Here is a 21785-nt window from a genome sequence, read left to right as displayed (position 1 = left end):
TATGTTAGCACAGGAAATAGAAAACAAAAAACCCCCATGCGATACATCTCAAGTAGTGGGGATTGAGGATGCACTGAAAATGTGTTTTATCACCACAGATCAGCAGCGACTAGAAAGGAGCAAGTGACTCTCCCCACCTTTCCCTCCTGGGTCCCAGCGCCCGCCATACTCTTCCCGTCTTACAGAGAAGGCGGTGGGTGAGGCTGTCTGAGCATTAAGCCCCTGTTTCGTGCACACTGAGGGTAAGCACCTGAATCATGCAGATGTCTCTCAGCCGGGCCACCTGCCTGGAGGGGCAGGATTGGGGGAGACTAGAGGTCAGGGCAGCAAGAGGCGAGGCACACCCAGAGAAGCCAGCCTGAGGGTGGGAACTCCAGGGCCGTGGGGGCGGTGGGTTGGGGGGAGGGGGGCCCCTTGCTCCCCACTGTCTACCCTACAGCTTTGGAAAGTGACAGCTAGATTTCTGCGGCAGTTTGAGAACCAACGAAAGGTGACCCTTACATCATCCCAAACAAAAGTGTTTCTGGAAGTCTGCTTCAGCACCCGTCACGTCACGGGAAAGCATTCCTGGGAGGCTCGGTGAGTCTGCGCTGACTCTGGCAGGAGCTGGACTGTGTGCACAGCTACGTGGGCCCCTCTATCGCCTGTGAGAGGGCGCGGGGCTGGCTCTGGGGTACGATTCAGCAGGGGAGGGAAGGGCCAGACCTCCAACAGAAATATTGTGAGAGCCACACATGCAGGTCACATATACAGTTTTACGTTTTCTAGTAGCTGCATTGAAAAATAAACAGGTGAAATTAGTTTAATATTTTAAGCACAGTATGTGCAAGATGTTATCGTTTCAACATGGAATCAACATGCGACTGAGATATCTTTAATGAGCTAATCTATGTTCTTTTTTCATACTAAGTTCCTAGAATCTCATAATGGTTCACACGTGGAGGACGTTACCATTGGATGAGCTGCAGTTCAGTCTGGGAAGGGCAGGTCTAGGGCATAAGCTGGGCAAACACAGAGCATGCTGGGGGTCATCTGGACACAGGATTCTGAGCCGCCTGGGTCAGGGGCCTCAAGCTCAGGAGGGGAAAGCTGGAGGGCCAGAAGTGAAAACCAGCTCCTGACTCTATCAAATCCAGAACAGCCTCTGCTCATCAACCTGTGATTGGAATTCACATAACAGAATCTTGAAACCATTCCTCTTAGCCAGTAGCGCTTAAACTTCCGAGTGAGTCAGAAGCACCTGGAAGGTTTATTAGAACAGGCTGGCAGGGGCTTCCCTGATGATCCAGTGGTTAAGAATCTGCCTGCCAGGACAGGGAACGCAGCCTCCGATCTCTGGATCAGGAAGATCCCACGTGCCACAGGAGAATGAAGCCTGCACGCCTAGAACCCGTGCTCCTCAACAAGAGAAGACACCGCAGTAAAGTTCACACACTTCAGCTAGAGAGAGTAGCCCTCACTCACCGCAACTAGGGAAAGCCCACACACAGTAATGAAGAGCCAGCAGAGCCATAAACAAACAAACAAACAAACAGGTTGCCCAGGCCCACCCACTGAACTTCTGATTCTGTAGTTGAGCTCTGTAAGTCTGACAAATTCCTGGGGCCACTACTGCTCCTGGGAACCACATTTAGAGAACCACTGCTCTAGTCTAACCTCCGGCCAATGTGTGACCTTCCTAGACAGCTTTTCCCACTGAAGGCTCATTGTACTTCTATTTGATTACCTCCCATGGTACTGAACTCACTACCCACAAAGGCCACCGATTCCACTTCAATTCTAATAATTCTTTCACATATTAAGCCTAATATGATACCTTAAAACTTTCCACTGCTCCTGCCTTCAGGGCTCCATTTCTCCTTCCTCACTCAAAGTCTTCACAAAACTAAAGATCTGTTCCGTTCCTTTTTCTCACTCCCTGGCACCTACATCCTTTGTATCTTGTTTTAGGCAATTATGACAGGCTTAGTATTATGCATTATTATTACAGCAAAGTTCTATTCTCCCCTAATATTTACAACAATTTCAAGATTAAATAGTTTACTATAAAACAAAATACAGTCATCCCTTGGCATCCATGGGACCCACCCCCCAGTCGTCCTCCACCCCCATGGATATCAAAATCCACAGACATTCAAGTCTCTTGTATAAAATGGCATGGTAGTATGAACCCTGAAAAGCTTATCTCAAAACAAGGTTTCATAACTGCAAACTTGGCCAATTCAGTCCCTATTTCTGCCTCTACTATCCCCAAAATAAGTCACGTGTGTGAAAGTGCTTTTAAAGCAGGCACTTCCACATGCCTGTCCCCATACTGATATTAGTCCGTGATGATGATTGCACACATTTTCACTGTCAGAAACAAAGATTCCACTAAGCCAAATGGATTCACATTAAATAGCTCTCCTGCATTCAGAGATTATCTCCTTCCTATTTTCCAGGGCTGAAACAACCTTCCTGTCATGAGGGTGAGGAGGTGCTCAGTGAAATTCCGAAGGCAGGAACTTCTCTTGTGTAGCTCTGGAAAGCCCTGTGCAAAGTCCAGGTCAAATTGGTCTCAGTCTGCTCTCAAACAGCCTCTGTCCTGTAATGTTAGTCAGAAAGCAGACTGCCTCCTCCAAGGCCGGCCATGATTTTCTCCTGCTACTACCCCGGGGAACAAGGGAGTCTTTTCGGGAGCTGCTCATTGGGTGGGCTGTGCTTTCTGACTTCACAACAAAACCACTTCCCCTTATTGGACATGAGACACGTGCGTCTCCCAGAGGCTTTGCTACGGCTGTGTGTCTCCCTCCTCCTGAGAACACGGACAGGTGATGCAGTCTGACGGACCTCACCAGCTGCAGCCCCGCACTTGCCCCAGGGCTCCAAGCCTGCCACGGACGCCTGGTGTTTGAGAGCACTATGCTCCCCAGCAAGAATACACAGAAGAACTACAGAAAAAAGATCTTCACAACCCAGATAATCACGATGGTGTGATCACTCACCTAGAGCCAGACATCTGGAATGCAAAGTCAAGTGGGCCTTAGGAAGCATCACTATGAACAAAGCTAGTGGAGGTGATGGAATTCCAGTTGAGCTATTTCAAATCCTAAAATAGGCCAGCAAATTTGGAAAACTCAGCAGTGGCCACAGGACTGGAAAAGGTCAGTTTTCATTCCATTCCCAAAGAAAGGCAAATGCTTTGGGATTTGCTTAAAGTTTAAGAATGCTTAAACTACCGTATAATTGCACTCATCTCACACGCTAGTAAAGTAATGCTCAAAATTCACCAAGCCAGGCTTCAGCAATACGTGAACCATAAACTTCCAGATGTTCAAGCTGTATTTAGAAAAGAGGAACCAGAGATCAAATTGCCAACATCCACTGTATCATCAAAAAGGCAAAAGAGTTCCAGAAAAACATCTACTTCTGCCTCATTAACTATGCCAAAGCCTTTGTGTGGATCACAACAAACTGTGGAAAATTCTGAAAGAGATGGGAATATCAGACCACCTGACCTGCCTCCTGAGAAATCTGTATGCAGGTCAAAAAGTAACAGTTAGAACTGGACATGGAACAACAGACTGGCTCCTAATTAGGAAAGGAGTATGTCAAGGCTGTATATTGTCACCCTGCTTATTTAACTTATATGCAGAGTACATCATGAGAAATGCTGGACAAGATGAAGCACAAGCTGGTATCAAAATTGCTGGTAGAAATATCAATAACCTAAGATATGCAGATGATACCACCCTTATGGCAGAAAGCGAAGAACTACAGAGCCTCTTGATGAAAGTGAAAGAGGAGAGTGAAAAAGTTGGCTTAAAACTCAACATTCAGAAAACTAAGATCGTGGCATCTGGTCCCATCACTTCATGGCAAATAGGTGGAGAAACAGTGGAAACAGTGACTTAATTTTTGGGGCTCCAAAATCAGTGCAGATGGTGACTGCAGCCATGAAATTAAAAGATGCCTGCTCCTTGGAAGAAAAGTTATGACCAACCTAGACAGCTTATTAAAAAGCAGAGACATTACTTTGCCAACAAAGGTCTGTCTAGTCAAAGCTATGGTTTTCCCATTAGTCATGTATGGATGTGAGAGTTGGACTCTAAGGAAAGCTGAGCACCAAAGAATTGATGCTTTTGAACTGTGGTGTTGGAGAAGACTCTTGAGAGTCCCTTGGAGACTCAAGGAGATCCAACCAGTCCATCCTAAAGGAGATCAGTCCTGGTTGTTCATTGGAAGGACTGATGCTGAAGCTGAAACTCCAGTACTTTGGCCACCTCATGCGAAGAGTTGACTCATTGGAAAAGACCCTGATGCTGGGAGGGATTGGGGGCAGGAGGAGAAGGGGACGACAGAGGATGAGATGGCTGGAAGGCATCACTGACTCGATGGACGTGAGTTTGGGTAAAATCCGGGAGCTGGTGATGGACAGGGAGGCCTGGCGTGCTGCAGTCCATGGGGTCGCAAAGAGTCAGACATGACTGAGCAACTGAACTGACTGACGCTCCCCGTATTCTAATGGCCAAGGCTTGCAGGAATGAGAATGTGGGCTGCACTGAAACTGGGCTGGGGGGTAGGTGCTATGGGGGAGGCAATGTTGACACCCCCTCTGCTTTGACCAGGCCAGCTTAGGAAGAGCTGGTGTAAAGCTGGGATCCCGGAAGCCTCCTTCTGCTATACATGTCTGACCCCTGGACTGTGTTTTCCAGACCCCTGAAATCCCACAGGCATGGAGGGGGCCCTTCCAGAGGACTGGCAGATGGTCCCTGACCTCAGAAAGTAGGAGATCCAAGAAAGAAAATCACCTTTAGAAATGAGGCAGGCAAATTTTTTCTGTAAAGGGCCAGAGAGCACTTTTTTAGGGTTTGCTGGGCACACGGTCTCCACTGTACCCGCTCGACTCTGCTGTTGAATAAAAGCAGCCACAGGTGCTATGTAACCAAGAGTGAGGCTGTGAGCCAATAAAACTTTATTTACAAAGCAGGCCACGCTTGGCCCGTAGCTTGTAGCCCTCTGTCCTAGAGGACACCGAAAAAATCACAGCCAGCCTCAGTCGGTCCTGTGTTTTGTGCTTCTCGAGCACCCAGTTCACACCTCCCCACGCTGTGCTCTAGAAACGTGTCCTATTTATCTGTCTGTGGACCCCATGGCTTCCGGAGCAGAGGCTGTGTCCCTGGAACCAGACGGAACAGCTCGTTAATATTAATACTTTATCTGGGGAGAAAGTGTGAGAGTGCTGCAGGGGGAGCTGATGTTGATAGCAGACAAACCTCCTGGGGCATTTCCAGCCTTTTGGCAAAAATTTACAGGAACAAGGGAATCTTTTCAGGAGATGCTGATTAGGTGGGCTGTGCTAGGAAAGATCCAGGAAGAAAAGATCTTTGCTGATGTCAAGCACCAGCAGGAGATAGCCGCCTGGCTTCCAATTTCATCCTTTGTTAAAATGCAGACCCATGGGTGGATTCTGACATCAGGGCTAAACCCCAGAAAGCAGTGCTACCGGAGCTGCCTGTAGACGGGCTGCTCCCACCCCCAGGGAACCTTCCTGTCACAGACCCATCAACTTATTCACTGCAGCCTCCTTTGATGAGGAGGAAAAACACCATGGCTGGCCAGAGATATAAAAATCCTTTGTTATCGGAAAGTCTAAAGTGTCTCTCCAGGCCAGTGTAGCACCGGTAGGTGACGTCAATGGCTCAGGACATCTGAGCCCCGCGTTTTCACCCTTCTCAGAACAGCAGCTAATTTATGGCAGTAAAGACATTTCTATTTCGAGCCTCAGAAAAGAGGAGGTGGCCCCTCTTCTTCTGCATCCCTAAGTCCTGTGCGAAGGGCTTGCCTCCACCCCGGGAGGCAGGAAGAGCTTACAGGTGGCAAGAAGGCAGGACCAGAACATTCACGTCCATCCCAGCTCACCGACGGCTTGGGAACCCACTAGGTGCCAGGCAGCACAGGCACGCAAGCACAGCCCAAGGACCCTGCTGGAGAGAAGAGGGCAGGGAGGCACACGGGTAGCATCATAAGGGTGGGCACAACACAGCAACGAAGGCACTTCAGGGGCTTGAGGACGGAGCTGGAACTTGATGTTTCTGGGGCTGGACCATGGCTGGCTGGCGGAATTTGGGGACATGGAGCTGCAGGGAGAATGATAACAGGAGACAGGGTCGGATTCACTAAGAAAGAAAGTGGCAAAGGAGAAGGAGCAAGCCCTGGCCAGCGGCGGAGGCTGTGCTTGGCTTTGGATGTGGGTTGACTTGACTCATTTCTGAAAAGGCGTGAACGCACCCAGTGGGCCTGTGTCCTGCACTGTGGTGTCACAGCCCCTACGCTGGCTTGCCCTGCCTGGGTTCACTAGTGTGTCTCTAAAAAGCCCCCAGGATATCCTATGGTTCTCCCTGCACCCATTTCACCTCTCACGCAGACCTCATCCTTCCGCCTGCAATGTCTAAGCTTGGCGGCTGAATTTTTTTTTTTACCTATGAAAGTCAGTTCCCCTCCTTCCTCAGAGGTCTCCAAGGACTTGCTTCTCTGCATGGACTTAAGGTATTAACACATAACTGACTGGAGACATAGTAACACCACAGGTATCAGTTTCTACAAAAATCCCCCTAGTGAAAACTGCTTGATTCCAGATGAAACCATGCTGATGGAGGCATTTTTATGTTGAACTAAACCTTTCAAAAAAGTACATGGTTGCTTTTGTTATTCTGGAATGCTTTTCTAATATTCTTAAGAAAGAAGAACAGAGCTGGAGGTATCACACTTTGTTATTCCAAACTATGCTACAAAGTCATAGTAGTCAAGACAGGATGGTACTGGCATAAAAACAACACACAGATCAACGTACCTATTGATGTAGATCACCAGAGAGTCCAGATATAACCCACATATATATATGTATGGTCAATTAGTTTATGACAAAGAAGCCATGAATATACAAAGAGGAAAGAATAGTCTGTTTAGTAAATGATGTTGGAAATTAAATACCTACACGGGAAAGAATGAAACTGAACCACTGTCTTACACCATACACAAAAATCTACTCAAAATTGATTACAGTTTTGAACCTAAGACCTGAAATCATGAAACTCCTAGAGGAAACCATAGGAGATAAGCTCCTTGACACTGGTCTTGGCAGTGATTGTTTTGATAGCAAAAGCAAGGGCAAAAAAAGACCCCAAAAATAAATAATTGGGACTACACAAAGTCATCAAGAAAATGAAAAGATATCATACCAAATGGGAGAAAATATTTGTAAATCACATAGCTGATAAGGGAGTTAGCATCTAAAAAATATAAAGAAATCATACAAAAAAAAAAAAAAGAAATCATACAACTCAATAGCAATAGTAAACAAACAATCCAATTAAAAAATGCATGGAGGATTTAAACAGACATTTTTCTAGAGAAGACTTCCAGGTACACAAATAGGTTTTCAACATCACTAATTATCAGGGAAATACAAATCAAAGCCATAATGAGATATAAACTCACACTCATTAAAATGGCTATCACCAAAAAGTAAAATAAAATAAAATAAAATGGCTATTACCAAAAAGTAAATAAAAAACAGAACAGGAGTGGTCCAGGATGTCGAGAAAAGGGAATCCTTGTGCACGGCTGGTGGGAATGTAAACTGGTGCAGACAGTATGGGAAAGAGAAGAGGAGTTCTTAAAAAAATTAAAAATGGGACTACCATATGATCCAGAAATTCCACTCCTGGGTATTTATCCAAAGGAAATAAAATCACTAGCTCGAAAAGATATATACACCCCATACTTACTGCAGCGTTATCTACATTAGCTAAGACGTGGAAACAACCCAAGTGTCTGTGGATGGCTGAATGGATAAAGAAAAAGTGGTTTCTATACACACAATGAAATATTATTTAGCCACAAGAAAGAAGGAAATCTTGCCAATTAAAACGACATGGATAGAGCTTGAGGGCACCATGTAAGTGAAGTAAGTCAGGTGGAGAAAGATACAATATGTAATCATTTATATGTGGAGTCTAAAACAAAAACTCACTCATACAGACAATAGTTTGGTGGTTGCCAGAGGTAGGGGTGGGGTGGGTGAAACGGATGCAGGAAGTCAAAAAGTACAAGCTTCCAGTTATAACAAGTAAGCGCTGAGGATGTGGTGTATAACCTGGGCTATGGTTAGTAATGCCACGTTGCATATTTGAAATTTGCTAAGAGTTGGTATTCAACATTCTCATTAAAAGAAAAAACTTGTAACCATGTATGGTGATAGATGTTAACTACACTTACTGTGGTGATCACTTCACAATATATACAAATACCGAATCATTAGTTTCTAAAGAAGCATGGACATGGATACCTTCCAAGGGTTTACATACCAGCTGGAAGCTCACTGCACTCAGCCTGTGTCCTCGGAAGCCACCTTCTCACCGGGAAGAGCCCAGGAATCTTCAGTCTGCAGTTCCCTAGTTTACCTGCTTGCCTGGCCAGGCTTCCTCCTGACCCCAGCCACCTCCCAGGTCTCCGACACGTTACCCGAAAGGGATTACGCCCTGAAGCCCTTCATATCCTTGATAGACACTGTCCCTTCGGTTAAAATCTTCATCTAAGTCAAAGGCCATGTTTGAAAGGTTTTAAAAAATAGATCACACACACACAAACACACACAATGGAATACTATTCGGCCATAAAAAGAATGAAATCTTGCCATTTGCAACAACATGGATGGATTTGGAGGGTATTACGTGAAGCGAAATAAGGCAGAGAAAGACTGTATGATATCACTTATATGTGGAATATAAAAAATAAAATGAACAAACAAGAAAGACAGACTCAGGTATAGAGAACTAGTGGTTACCAGTGGGAAAAAGGAAGGGAGGAGAGGAAAACTGGGCAGGGAATTAAGAGGCATAAACTACTAGGCATCAGATAAATACGCTACATGGATATATGGTACCACACAGGGATTACAGGCAATATTTTATAATAACTATAAATGGACTATAACCTTTAAAAAATTGTGAATCACTATGTTGTACTGAAATTTACATAATATTGCACATCGAGTATATCTAAATAAATAAATTTTTATTAAAAAATAGACCATTGGTAATTATGTTTGTTGAATAGCTTTTAATCAACAAACTTTAAAGCATAAAGTGACAATACACACAATCCAGTACTAGAGTATAAATCAATAAGAAAAAATGACACACCATTGCTGTTCTCTATGATAAAACTACCTAAATAAAGTTCCTAAATATAGCAACATTAAAATTCTTTTACTTCAGAAAACACTCAAATACATTGTTCTGCATGCTGCTGCTGCTGCCAAGTCGCTTCAGTCGTGTCCGACTCTGTACGACCCCATAGATGGCAGCCCACCAGGCTCCCCCGTCCCTGGGATTCTCCAGGCAAGAACACTGGAGTGGGTTGCCATTTCCTTCTCCAATGCATGAAAGTGAAAAGTGAAAGGGAAGTTGCTCAGTTGTGTCCGACTCTTCGCAACCCCATGGACTGTAGCCCACCAGGCTCCTCCGTCCATGGGATTTTCCAGGCAAGAGTACTGGAGTGGGGTGCCATTGCCTTCTCTGATTGTTCTGCATGACATAATGGTTAAAGAAAATCGCAGTACTAATTGCAAATGATTTCTGTTTTTGACACGAATTTATAGGGGTGAAATGCTCAAATAAATATATACTTTTCATGTAAGAAATTAAGGTAGAAAATTAGAATAGCTTTTATTTGGAAGAAAAAACATTTTATGATCTCATTAAATATATTGGTCCTGCGCCGTTCAGTCACAAGCTAAATCATAACCTATGGAGCATTACTAATAAAGTGCATAGGCTTGCTGGAGAATCTTTTCTTTTACTCTTTGTCTAAGGGCCTCATTTTGCCCTAAAGCCTCTAAATTGGCAACTACCATAGATACAGAGAAAGACAGAGAGAGAGCAGTGGTGAGGGGGTAAGGGATGCATGGTCACGCCGACAAAGCACATGAAGCAAACTGAAGGCCTTACCTGCTTGTTTTTGTCAGTGCTACAACACAGTTTCTTGAGGGAGACGAAATGCCTGATCTTCCTAATAACATGAATAATCCATGATTAGTGAGTCAGACATGAGACAATTCAACAAGTCAGCAAACGAAAACATCAACAGAATCTTCTTCAAGTAAAAAACTCCAGGGTCCATTCTGGGGCAGGTTTTAAATTCCAATAAAACACAATCTATAAAAGATGCATTTTTTTTTTTTTAAACACACAATCTACACCTGCCTTCAAAAACTGGGCTCTCCTTTTAATCACGGCTGGCTCCGAAACACTCTCTTAATGGATACTACATTTCTAACTGACTCCTGAGGGCTGGCTCCTAGACAGCCTTGGTGACAGGATGAAATGCTACTCCAAACGAAATGGGTTTTAATTCTGCAGACACGAACACTTTTATGGCTTATATAGAAGGCACTCATTTGGTGAGTACTCAGGTACTGACCAAAGTCCATGGTTGCTATTTTTATATTTAATATTCCACACTCTTTCACAGCCTGGTCATCATGCACAATGGCACTTTTCAGGGCAGAGAGAAGTCCTCTTATTTTCAGTTCATGGACAGAACCCCGAGACAGCCTGTGGTCTTGGCCGTCACCACAGGGAGACGGAAAAGACAACAGGTGTCTTAGTGATACACAAAGGTCAGCTCCAGGCAGACTTTTCTCGAGCGCAGCTAGAATTTCACAGGGCCACGTTAGGTTCCACAGTAAGGAACCTCTTTTCTGTGTTTCTGTTTCTGTCTCTTTGGTTCTGTTTTCTCTGGAGGACTCTGAAGAGAGAATCGAATATGCTGGTTATTCTGTATTGAGCTTCACTAAATAGGAAGAGGTAAAATGTCCCCACCCTTAATAAGACTTTCTTCTGATAGTTCACTGGGGGAAATACGGGTGGGGTGTGGGAAATAACACTGCCTCTGGACAACAGAACTTCTTGCTCTTACCTGTAAAATCAGAAAGATCAGAAAAACTCAACCTGACAGAAATCACCAAACAGTAACATGGTCTCCTCTGCTTTGTAAGCTAATAATTCTGGTCATACACAACACACAAGTCCATCTTAGGAAGAAAACACAGTCCCCGGATGCAGTCGGAAACAATGACGTGACGGCCGGCGTGGCCCTGAGTTCTGACTGCTGCTGGGAACGGCCCCGAGGAGGCCTGCGTGCTCAGGGGAGGCAGGGGGGCCCTCAGGGGCCTTTCTCTGCAAACTCGTGACCTCTGCTCAGGGCATGCCGGTGCCCCCGCCACCTGGAGTGAAGCAGAGCAGCAGGAAACATGGGACAGTGGTCTCTGAACTGAGCAGGAACAGTTTCAAAACTAACCAGTAAGTGAAATCAGAGGGATAGCACCCTACAGACACTTTGCTGGCTACAGATTGCCTTCCAACCTTCCCCAGTGGCTCAGACAGTAAACAATCTGCCCGCAATGCTGGAACCTGGGTTCCATCCCTGGGTCAGGAGGATCCCCTGCAGGAGGAAATGGCAACCCACTCCAGTATTCTGGTCTAGAGAGTTCCTCGGACAGAGGAGCCTGGTGGGCTATCGTCCATGTAGTCACAGAGTCGGACATGACTGAGTGACTAACACACACACAGTAAGTCACAGACGGGGCTCTCCTGCCTGGTTGTTCACACCGTAACTGCTCTTTTTCCAAAATGTCACCCAGTGGCGTGTGTACCTTGTACACCTATACTAAGAGGCTGGTTGGTTGACTCCAGGCTCCTTTACAAAGGCTCCTCGGTGGGGCACTGTTAGGGGTCCTGTTTGGCTCCATAAACCTTCTCACAAAACAACTGGGAGAAGGAAAAGGAATTGCATATTTTCTTTGTTTCCCTGCAAATGAATAGGCTCCTCTGGTAAGCTGAGGCTACATGGAATCAGCTGCCTCAGCTTCTGGTCAGACACCTTTCTCTCCTAAGCATGACCCTCGTGCTCTGTCCTCTCGTGAACAAGCCCTGAGGCCTGGAGAGAATCATCACAGAGCCAGTACCCCAAAGAAAGGAGCTCGGCTCCCAGGCGGGGCTGAGGCAGGGAGCCCCGAAGTTCTGTAGTTGCAGTGATGACAAGGGAAGGTCTAGAAATTGGCCCCTTGGGGTGTGGGGACAACCACAGACAACCAGGCGGAGGTGGACAGTTGGGCTGAGGCTTCAGAAGGCCCACAGGCAGGAGAAGAGGGGTGATTTGTTCAGGGGCCGCATGGAGGCGGCCTCGGCACGCATTATGTACACACCCAGTCCTGTTGTACTGGTGGGTTTAACCCACTTGCATTTCCCACATACAAACCCAATGCCCACAGGGGCCCCTCAAACAGCAGAGGTTAAGAGTGGGCGCTCACCCTCCTTGGCCGATCACTGGTGTGATCTTCACGTGCTGCTGGATGCTGTCGCCGGATTTCCGTCTGGCGTAGTAGACGCCCTGCCACTCCTACAGGGACAAAGAGAGCTCTCAAGATCCTTCCGTCCAGGTACTCAGTGGCTCCTACAGAGGGTCTCATCACGTTCAGCAGTGAAATTCCCAGGTGCTTTTCCTACACCCCACAGAACACCGCTCTCTAGCTGCGCCCACCGTGGTGCTGACTACACAAGGCTCAGACCCACAGGGCCCAAGGCCCACAAGGATCAAGCCCAGCCACCACCAGGCTGCCCCTTCCAGGCTCTGGGCTCTCAGCCCCGTGGGTGTAGCGGCACCAGGTCAAGGAATTCTTTAAGGTCTCTCTTGAGGTCTTTATGACAACCTGCGAGCCTGGTATTCATCACCCTTCATTTGCAGATCTGTCCACTGAGGCTCAGAGATGCAAACTAATCTGCCCACACGAGGAAGTAGAAAACGTGGTTATAAATCTATCTCCACTCCCCTTCTACTATCCTCTGGGGCCTCCAGTCAAGCCTTCTCTGGGCTTAGCCTGGCTCCTGGTAGGTTCCATGGATGAGGCAAAGGGGAGTGTGAGGTTCCTCCCGCATCCAGACCCTGTGGAACTGGGCAGGACGAAGAGCCTGGCGGCCTCCAGGGGGAGCCTGTGGCACCTCCACTGCTTCTGGGAGGAAGTGGCTGAATCAGGATGCGAGATGCTCTGCCGCCTCTTCTCACCCAAACACTCACACGGGAAGGCCAACTGGTACTCAGGCTGGGGCCACCAGGGGTGTGGCAGCAGTCTTCCAGTAAAGTTTTCCTGCTTCCTTTTTGGTCTCACTCCCCTAATATTCTTCTATTAATTCTGGCCATCATATATAATCCAAACTTACTGTATTCCCATAAAATGGTCCCCCAGTGAATAAATGCAAAGCTATCGAACTCTTTCACATCAGAGAAAGCATCTGAATGCTTCCAAGAAAATGCCCAGGAAGTTCCAGCTCCAAGGGCAGTGGTCTGGAAGGAAGGGCTTGTGGGAGATGCCCACCGCATCCACACCACTGCCTTCATCTGCTGGGATGCAGAGGAGGCTGCCGGACAGACTGCCGAGGCAGGGACAAGGGAGTTGTACGTCTCTTCTCAACTGTGATGAGTAAAGAGAATAGAAAAAAAAAAAAACTGTTTGAAAAGTGGGCCTATGAAACATGTGAATACTGATACTAAATCCTAGTCCTTCAAACTCTGAATAAACTAAATCCTGGGAGGAAATCTGCTTGGAGATAGGCATGAATTTCCAGCCATCACAGGTGAGACATAATCACACGAAGGAAGAAATTTCCTTGTACAAAATCTTCAGATTCTATATCATTGTGATAAGCACCAGGTTTGCCTGCTATCCAAAATTAACTCAGATTTGAACTCATCTTACAAACGTAAGAGATTTTTCACCTAATTGTAACATTAAAGAAGCCCATGTGAAAGAGATGACACCTTAGTTGGGCGGGGGCTGTGGATGGGTCGGGTTTCGCCCACCTTGCCCTTCTTGATGCAGGTGTTGATGGTGTCGAGAAGGTCCGCCCGGTTCTTGTCGCTTTTGGGCAGCTCGGCGAGTTCTTTCCCCAGCAGTTCGCCTTTGTGGTAGCCCATCATCCTCTCGAAGGCTGGGTTGACATACTGCAAATGGGAAGTGGATATGGGTCAGGACAGGTTGCTGTGTGCCCGCAGAACACTTGTAGGGCACAGAAAACGTGCCCCGGGCCAGCGTTCTCTGATACAGTCCGACGAGTCCCCCAGCCCCAGGGGGTGGGCTCCCTCCTGACCAGCAATAAGCTCATTCAACTGCCATCCCAGCACCCTAGGCCCTCTGGAAACTGGAAGACATTCTTCAGCAGTAAAAATAGCAAGAAACCTTTATTTACCAGTGCCAGCTTGCAATGGGCCTTATTCACCACCCACTGCCCATGAAATAAGAAAAAACTCAGAAAAAAAAGAACACAGAAAAATTAACTAGAGGGATGTCCCTGTTGACCCAGTGGTTAAGACTTTACCTTCCAATGCAGGGGATGCGGGTTTGATCCCACATGCCTTGCAGCCAAAAACCAAAACATAAAACAGAAGCAATATCGTGACAAATCCAATAAAGACTTGAAAATGGTCCACATCAGAAAAAAAGTCTTAAAAAAAATTAACTAGAACTCCACTCAACAGGTCATGGCTTCTATTAGTCACATTTCTACAAGGAAGCAATTTGATCTCTTGTGTCTAGATAATATTAATAGATAATTGACACTGTCTATTAACTAGTGCTATGCCTTGAGGCCACTTCTGGTCTAACTGAAGCATAAATTCAGTTAAAAACCTTGGGCAGGAGGGAGTCCTTTCGCAGCTGGGCACAGCGCAGGCCTGAGGCATCGTCCCCACTGAGCACATGTTGGGATGGGCAGACTCAGAAGCTTCCTTCCAAAATTCTGTCCAGAGCCCTGGAATTTAGAGCTATCACCTTGGCTGCCTCCCAGCTCCTGTCCACAGCCTCCCATTTCTTCTCAAAGAACAGAATCACCAGATGAGCAGGTGAGTGGAGGGGACAAGCAACAGGATCGTGGGGAGAATGTGAGTGCACTGCATCTAGGTCACGGATTTCTTTGGGCATAACTGACATCCACGTGCTGCTTTAGAAACGGTCTTGCCCATGGAATCACTTTTGCCCTCCACTGGGATGACAGCAGTAGGGAACACAGTGATGCAGGCACACGTGGGGAGCTGCGCCCTGGGGAAGCCGGCTTCTACTAGCACCGTCCACCCTGGGAGGAGGAGGGGCTGGGAGGTGGCTCTTGGGCCTTCCAGGGGTCACTGAAGAGGAAGGGGTGGTGACACTGTCTTCACTGACCTTCTAGCACTTTCCCGTGGTGGTCGCCGCCCTCCCTGGGTGGGCAGCAGGACCCCTGCTCATCAGGTCGGGCTCACAGTCCCCGGGCCCGCCCTGCCTGCAGCTAGGTGGCCTGGGCTTGTCTCCCAACCTGTGGGACTGTGCTCTCTGCCTAGAGGTCCTTCCCCACCTCCTGGTCATGTCAGCTCTGATTTCCACCCCGCTCCAGCAAGCTGTCCTTAAGTCCCTACCCAGTTGGAGCCTGTGCCTCTCCGACGACTCCCACCCCATCCTATGCAGGCTTCTGATGCCCTATTACACTGGACCTAAATTCTTTTCTTTCTCTCTCCCCGACTAGACATGAAAATCCTCAAGGGCAAAGGTTACTTCAGATTTGTCTTTGGATATTCAGGACTGTTCAGTAAATAGCTGAGGAATGAATAATACTTGAGCATGTATTGTTCTCCTTATTTGTTGGCCAAATGCTCATATCTTATGTGTTTACTCTGCTTTTGCTACTTGGCTGTAAATACAGGTAGAAGTCATAGGCCTTCATTCGTGCCAGGCGACCTCACAACGCAACAGGTACTCCAGGACATGGACTGCGAAGCCAAGGCACTCAAGTTCACACCCTGGCTCTGTCCATCACTAGCACCACGGGCAGTTTACTGATCTTCTCTGGACCTCAGTTTCCTCATTTGTAAAACAGCTCGGACAGTAGTACCTGGTTCATAGAATTGTTTTAAGAAATAAACGAGCATGTGCAAAATGCTAAGTACTGTGTCTGGCACATGGTAAGCACCACTTAAGTGTTTTGAAGCAAACAGTTTCAGTGGATGGAAAGGGAGAGAGAGAATATTTATGAATGTCAAGTGCTTCTGCCACCTGCACTAAGAGACACATGCCCTGAGAAGCAGAGCTGCCCCGAGAAGGACTCTGGTACTGAATACGTATATGATGCAACTCACTCATGATGACACCTTTTAAAATCTATGGCACAAAGGCCTTTTAAATTTGCCCCTTATATGTAACATCCTCTTTTCGACTTCCTCCTTGTGCTTGAGTTTTATGTTTAGGATGCTGGCAGGCTTGTAAAGGGGCCTGAGAGGGTGCCCCAAGGGAAACCCTGCAATCAGTACAGTTTCCCTTTTAATACGAGGATTCCCCTAACCAGGCACCCACCGTCCCCAGCCTCTGCTCCTTCCTATTTGAGGTATAGGCTGGTGGTGATTCATAGCTTGTGACACCACCAGCCTACCGCCTCTCCCAGAGATGCAGATTTCCTGACCATCAGGAGCTAACTGGAGAAGGAAGGACTCATCTGTCTGTGAAAGGACTGCCTGCAAGATTACAGCTGGTAGAGAGCAGACAGCCCCTTCCCCTCATCACTAAAACCACCCCCGGCTTCCCTGTAAAAGCTGGAGGTGTGAGTTCACGCCTTTTCCCTGGATATCTCCTTGGTATGCAAGTATATATGAAGAAACTTCGGCTTTTCTCTCGTAAAGAAAGAAAAACAGAGGGAGGTGCCAAACAAATGTTTCATGAACAGAACTGACGTTCGAGTCCAGGTGGAAGTGGACCTGCACCCGGTCTATAACAGAAACATGTCTGATTTCTCTGTAGTTCAGGGCGGATCCGCGGGCAGGTGGGCCGGTGACAGGCGGCATCATGAGGAAGCCTTTAGACCCATGTCATGGAAATCAAAGTCCAAAAACCAGCCAAACAGGGAACCAGGTGGGAAGGCTCCGGAGTCAGAAAGACATGGCTGGATGTTTTGGTTCCAGTATTTATTACCGGGGTTTTCCTTGGAGGAATTCCTCGGCCCTCCTGGGCCTCGGTTTCCCCATCTGTATACTGTATGTCTCTTTCATGGGGTTCCTGAAGGGAAACGAGGTAACTCCACGAGCGCGTGGGTGACCAGGCCCACACACAGTGGGTAACTGCTGTCACCAACCCCAGGTGGGAGCAGGGTGTCTGTGTGGGCAGCGGGCTGTTTCCCAGGAAAGCGTGTGAGACACTGTCGTGGGCGCTGTGCTGGACACAGTCTTTATCTCTACCAAGGGCAGCGAGCCTCTCACACTCAGCGCCATGATGCAGACCAAGGGCGGGCAGACCAGTGCCCGTCAGTGCAGAGTCTACATTTCAGAATATTTTCTAAGTGTAAATGTCTTATAGTGTTAGTTGCTCTATTGTGTCTGACTCTTTGTGATCGCATGGATTTATTATAGCTTGCCAGACTCCTCTGTCCATGGAATTTCCTACCTTCCAAAAATAATAAGACAACTTTATTTCCACAAACGTTTGTCTGCCAAACACATTTCCTTAGGAAGACGACTTTAATATTATCTAAGTGTACATGCCAAGTCACTTCAGTCGTGTCTGACTCTTTGGGACCGCATGGACTGTAGCCCACCAGGCTCCTCTGTCCATGGAATGCTCCGGGTGAGAATACTGGAGTGGGTGGCCATGCCCTCTGCCAGGGGATCTTCCCAGCCCAGGGATCCAACCCCAGTAGCCTGCATTGCAGGCAGATTCTTTACCACTAGTGCCACCTGGGAAGCCCCTATATTATATAAGACTACTTTATAACTGGAATACCAACTGTAGGCAAATCAGTGAGGACCACTGATAATATTCTGTTCCCAAGGTATTTATAAATATTTACAGTTCTGACATACTTTGGTATAAACAATGTCTTTCCGCAAAGTCTAAAGAATTTACCCCGTCTCTGTCAGAGAAATCGCAGGTTCTGATCTGAACTAATTTTTATTCCTACTGAGTATCTAATTCTCAGCCGAAGAGTATTAGTTTTCTTTGCATACTTTGATGTTCCTTTCTCCAAAGAAAGTGTGCTGAAATGTGAGAATTAGAGCAAAGTGCTCAGAAAAGGGTGGCTCAGACTTGAAAGGCTCTCTTTTGATGTCTAAAGATAAAACGTGCCCCCCATACCTGGATCACGTGGTCATCGCTTGTGATTTCTATGGCTTCGTGACAGTGGTCTAACGCTGTAAACACTGAATTACAGGCCCTGAAAGTTGCAAAAGATTCATGTTAGTTCTGTGAGAAAACCATGAGCGTTTCATCTGTTAACTTATCAAAGTAGACAGTTCCTCAGATTCATTAAAAACAAGTACCTTTTGATATTCTGTTTTGGAGGGAAAAAAAAGGAAACCTAGCCTTTCAAATGAAATAAACAATAGCAGATACTTCTACGTATATCACACAAGGAGAAGAACATTATCCAGCCGATTGTCATGGGTCATGGAATGACCTCTGCGTGTGCTGGATGGAACCTTCGTACCGACACAAGGAAAGAGACACGGAGAAGCCGGTCTCAGAGGCGCCTGTGTTCTACGTCAATGACATTCTGCTGTTCCAGTCACAGCACTGTCATGGAGAAGTCCCGTCCCCATCAGCTTGGAAAACCTAATTAAGCCCATACTGGATCTGAGGTATTCTGGCCTTTTGCAACAGACATAGAAACATTTTGTTTTTTCTTTCCTTACTTTTGATGACCTTAGTTAAGAAGACTTTATAGTACTTTGCTTTCAACTATACCCACCGTCTGATGAAAGGCAAAGAGGGCAGAATTCCTCTTGCCTGGTTCATTTTACAGGTCTCCAGGTGGGCACTATTCTTGATGACCTTCCTTGTATATCTAGAATATTTAAAATCATTTCAATTTCTCACGTAACATTCTAGCTACCTTACAACCTAGAGCAACTCCAGATACAGTAAGCTACTTACCATCTAACTCAGGAAGTATGTGCCTAGTTTCCAGAGCTTTCTTATTCATGCTGGCTATTTAAACAAGTCCAGTGAAGGCTTTCTCACACATTCAGTTCAGTTCAGTCGCTCAGTCGTGTCCGACTCTTTGCGACCCCATGAATCGCAGCACGCGAGGCCTCCCTGTCCATCACCAACTCCTGGAGTTCACTCAGACTCATGTCCATAGAGTCAGTGATGCCATCCAGCCATCTCATTCTCTGTCGTCCCCTTCTCCTCCTGCCCTCAATCCCTCCCAGCATCAGAGTCTTTTCCAATGAGTCAACTCTTCTCATGAGGTGGCCAAAGTACTGGAGTTTCAGCTTTAGCATCATTCCTTCCAAAGAAATCCTAGGGCTGATCTCCTTCCTTCAGAATGGACTGGTTGGATCTCCTTGCAGTCCAAGGGACTCTCAAGAGTCTTCTCCAACACCACAGTTCAAAAGCATCAATTCTTTGGTGCTCAGCCTTCTTCACAGTCCAACTCTCACATCCATACATGACCACAGGAAAAACCATAGCCTTGACTAGACGGACCTTTATTGGCAAAGTAATGTCTCTGCTTTTGAATATGCTGTCTAGATTGGTCATAACTTTCCTTCCAAGGAGTAAACGTCTTTTAATTTCATGGCTGCAGTCCCCCCACAAATAATGTTAATTTACTAGACAGATGTTTCTTCTCATAAACTCTTAAAACATTATTCATTTTTTCTCTCATAAAGCATCTAACTTTGCCATTTTACTTTGAACTGTTTACAAGGCAGAGAGTAGAAAAAAATTGGGTGAAACTTGGTTCGGTATTTTGCCAGTGATGGGACCCTGGGCAATGTTTTCTCTTTGCTGGGTCCCAGTTTCCTCATATATAAAATGAAGTGAAGTGTTAGTTGACCAGTCATGTCTGATTCTTTGTGACCCCAGGGACTGTAGCCCGCTGGGCTCCTCTGTTCATGGAATTCTCCAGGCAAGAATACTGGAGTGGGTTGCCATGCCCTCCTCCAGGGGACCTTCCCAACCCAGGGATCGAATTTGGGTCTCCTACATTGCTGGCAGATTCTTTAAATTTCGTTGTAAGACTCAACATAGATAGTTTATGTGAGCTATGTCTCAAAGTACTTGGGACAACTTAAGATTTCAAGACATGGTACTTAATATTATTTGCAAGATCTCAGAATAATTCTTTGTTAAAGCTTTCAAAGGCTGTTGGTGAGAAGAAAAGTTAATCATAACCTATACTTTCTCATGAGTGTATCTGAAACATCAAACCAAGAACTGCTTTCAATATTAACAAGGCAACCTGCATGGAAAATGAAGGATTTTAGTCCATTGATGGGTGGTGTTCCTGTCACTGCAGAGATGAAGACGCCAGTGTGGGAGGGTATGTACAGTAAGTAATCGTGATGGAGGTGAGGGGAGGAGAACATAAACCCCACGCAACCAAGATGCCCAAAAGGGTAAGGCATTTTCTTATTCAAATTGCTCCAAACTATGTTTCTCAAAAAACTGTAAACAGAACTACCATATGACACAGAACTATCATCAGATCAGATCAGATCAAATCAGTTGCTCAGTCGTGTCCGACTCTTTGCGACCCCATGAATTGCAACACGCCAGGCCTCCCTGTCCATCACCAACTCCTGGAGTTCACCCAGACTCATGTCCATCGAATCAGTGATGCCATCCAGCCATCTCATCCTCTGTCGTCCCCTTCTCCTCCTGCCCCCAATCCCTCCCAGCATCAGAGTATTTTCCAATGAGTCAACTCTTCTCATAAGGTGGCCAAAGTACTGGAGTTTCAGCTTTAGCATCATTCCTTCCAAAGAAATTCCAGGGCTGATCTCCTTCAGAATGGACTGGTTGGATCTCCTTGCAGTCCAAGGGACTCTCAAGAGTCTTCTCCAACACCATCAATTCTTTGGCGCTCAGCCTTCTTTGCAGTCCAACTCTCACATCCATACATGACCACAGGAAAAACCATAGCCTTGAGTAGACAGACCTTTGTTGGCAAAGTAATGTCTCTGCTTTTGAATATGCTGTCTAGGTTGGTCATAATTTTCCTTCCAAGGAGTAAGCATCTTTTAATTTCATGGCTGCAGTCACCATCTGTAGTGATTTTGGAGCCCAGAAAAATAAAGTCTGACACTGTTTCCACTATGACCCAGCAATTCCACTCCTGGGTATACATTCATGAAAAACAAACACACTAATTCAAAAACATACATATGCCCCAATATTCGTAACAGCATTATTCACAATAACCAAGACATGGAAGCAATGTAAGTACCCATTGACAGATGAATGGATAAAGAAGTGGTGTAGATATACAATGGAATATTACTCAGCCACAAAAAGAACAAAAGTTTGCCATTTGCAGCAACATGGATGGACTTGGCGGGCGTTATGCCAAGTGAGATAAGTCAGAAAAAGACAAATACTATATGATATCACTTATATGTGGAATCTAAAAAAATCAACAAACCAGTGAATATAACAAAAAGCAAATTCACAGATATAGAGTACAAACTAGTGGTTACCACTGGGGAGAGGGGAGAAAGAGATACAAACTATTAGGTATAAAATAAGCTATAGGGATATATAGTATAATATTTTATTATAACTATAAATGGAGCATAACCTTTCAAACTTATGAATTACTATATTGTAACATAGGGGCTTCCCTGGTAGCTCGGTTGGTAAAGAATCCACCTGAAATGCTGCTAAGTCACTTCAGTCGTGTCCGACTCTGTGCAACCCCATAGATGGCAGCCCACCAGGCTCTTCTGTCCCT

General features: G+C 46.2%; 1 protein-coding gene across 6 annotated transcripts in view; it reads right to left on the bottom strand.

Moving 5' to 3' along the window:
* The window catches only part of PDE8B (phosphodiesterase 8B), a 260235-nt gene that overhangs the window by 58984 nt on the left and 179466 nt on the right, over positions 1-21785 (bottom strand). For all 6 annotated transcript variants that reach the window (XM_070377249.1, XM_070377248.1, XM_070377246.1 and 3 more), the window contains 4 exons: positions 18185-18263; positions 13903-14043; positions 12356-12444; positions 9993-10053 (listed from right to left, as the gene is read on the bottom strand). In XM_070377249.1, the coding sequence (XP_070233350.1) occupies positions 9993-10053; positions 12356-12444; positions 13903-14043; positions 18185-18263 (370 nt within the window). The remainder of the gene's footprint in view (positions 1-9992; positions 10054-12355; positions 12445-13902; positions 14044-18184; positions 18264-21785) is intronic.

The sequence above is a fragment of the Bos mutus genome, chromosome 10 (genome assembly GCF_027580195.1).
Source record: "Bos mutus isolate GX-2022 chromosome 10, NWIPB_WYAK_1.1, whole genome shotgun sequence".
In the NCBI taxonomy this organism is placed as follows: Eukaryota; Metazoa; Chordata; class Mammalia; order Artiodactyla; family Bovidae; genus Bos; species Bos mutus.
This window is presented reverse-complemented; position numbering and strand designations above follow the sequence as displayed.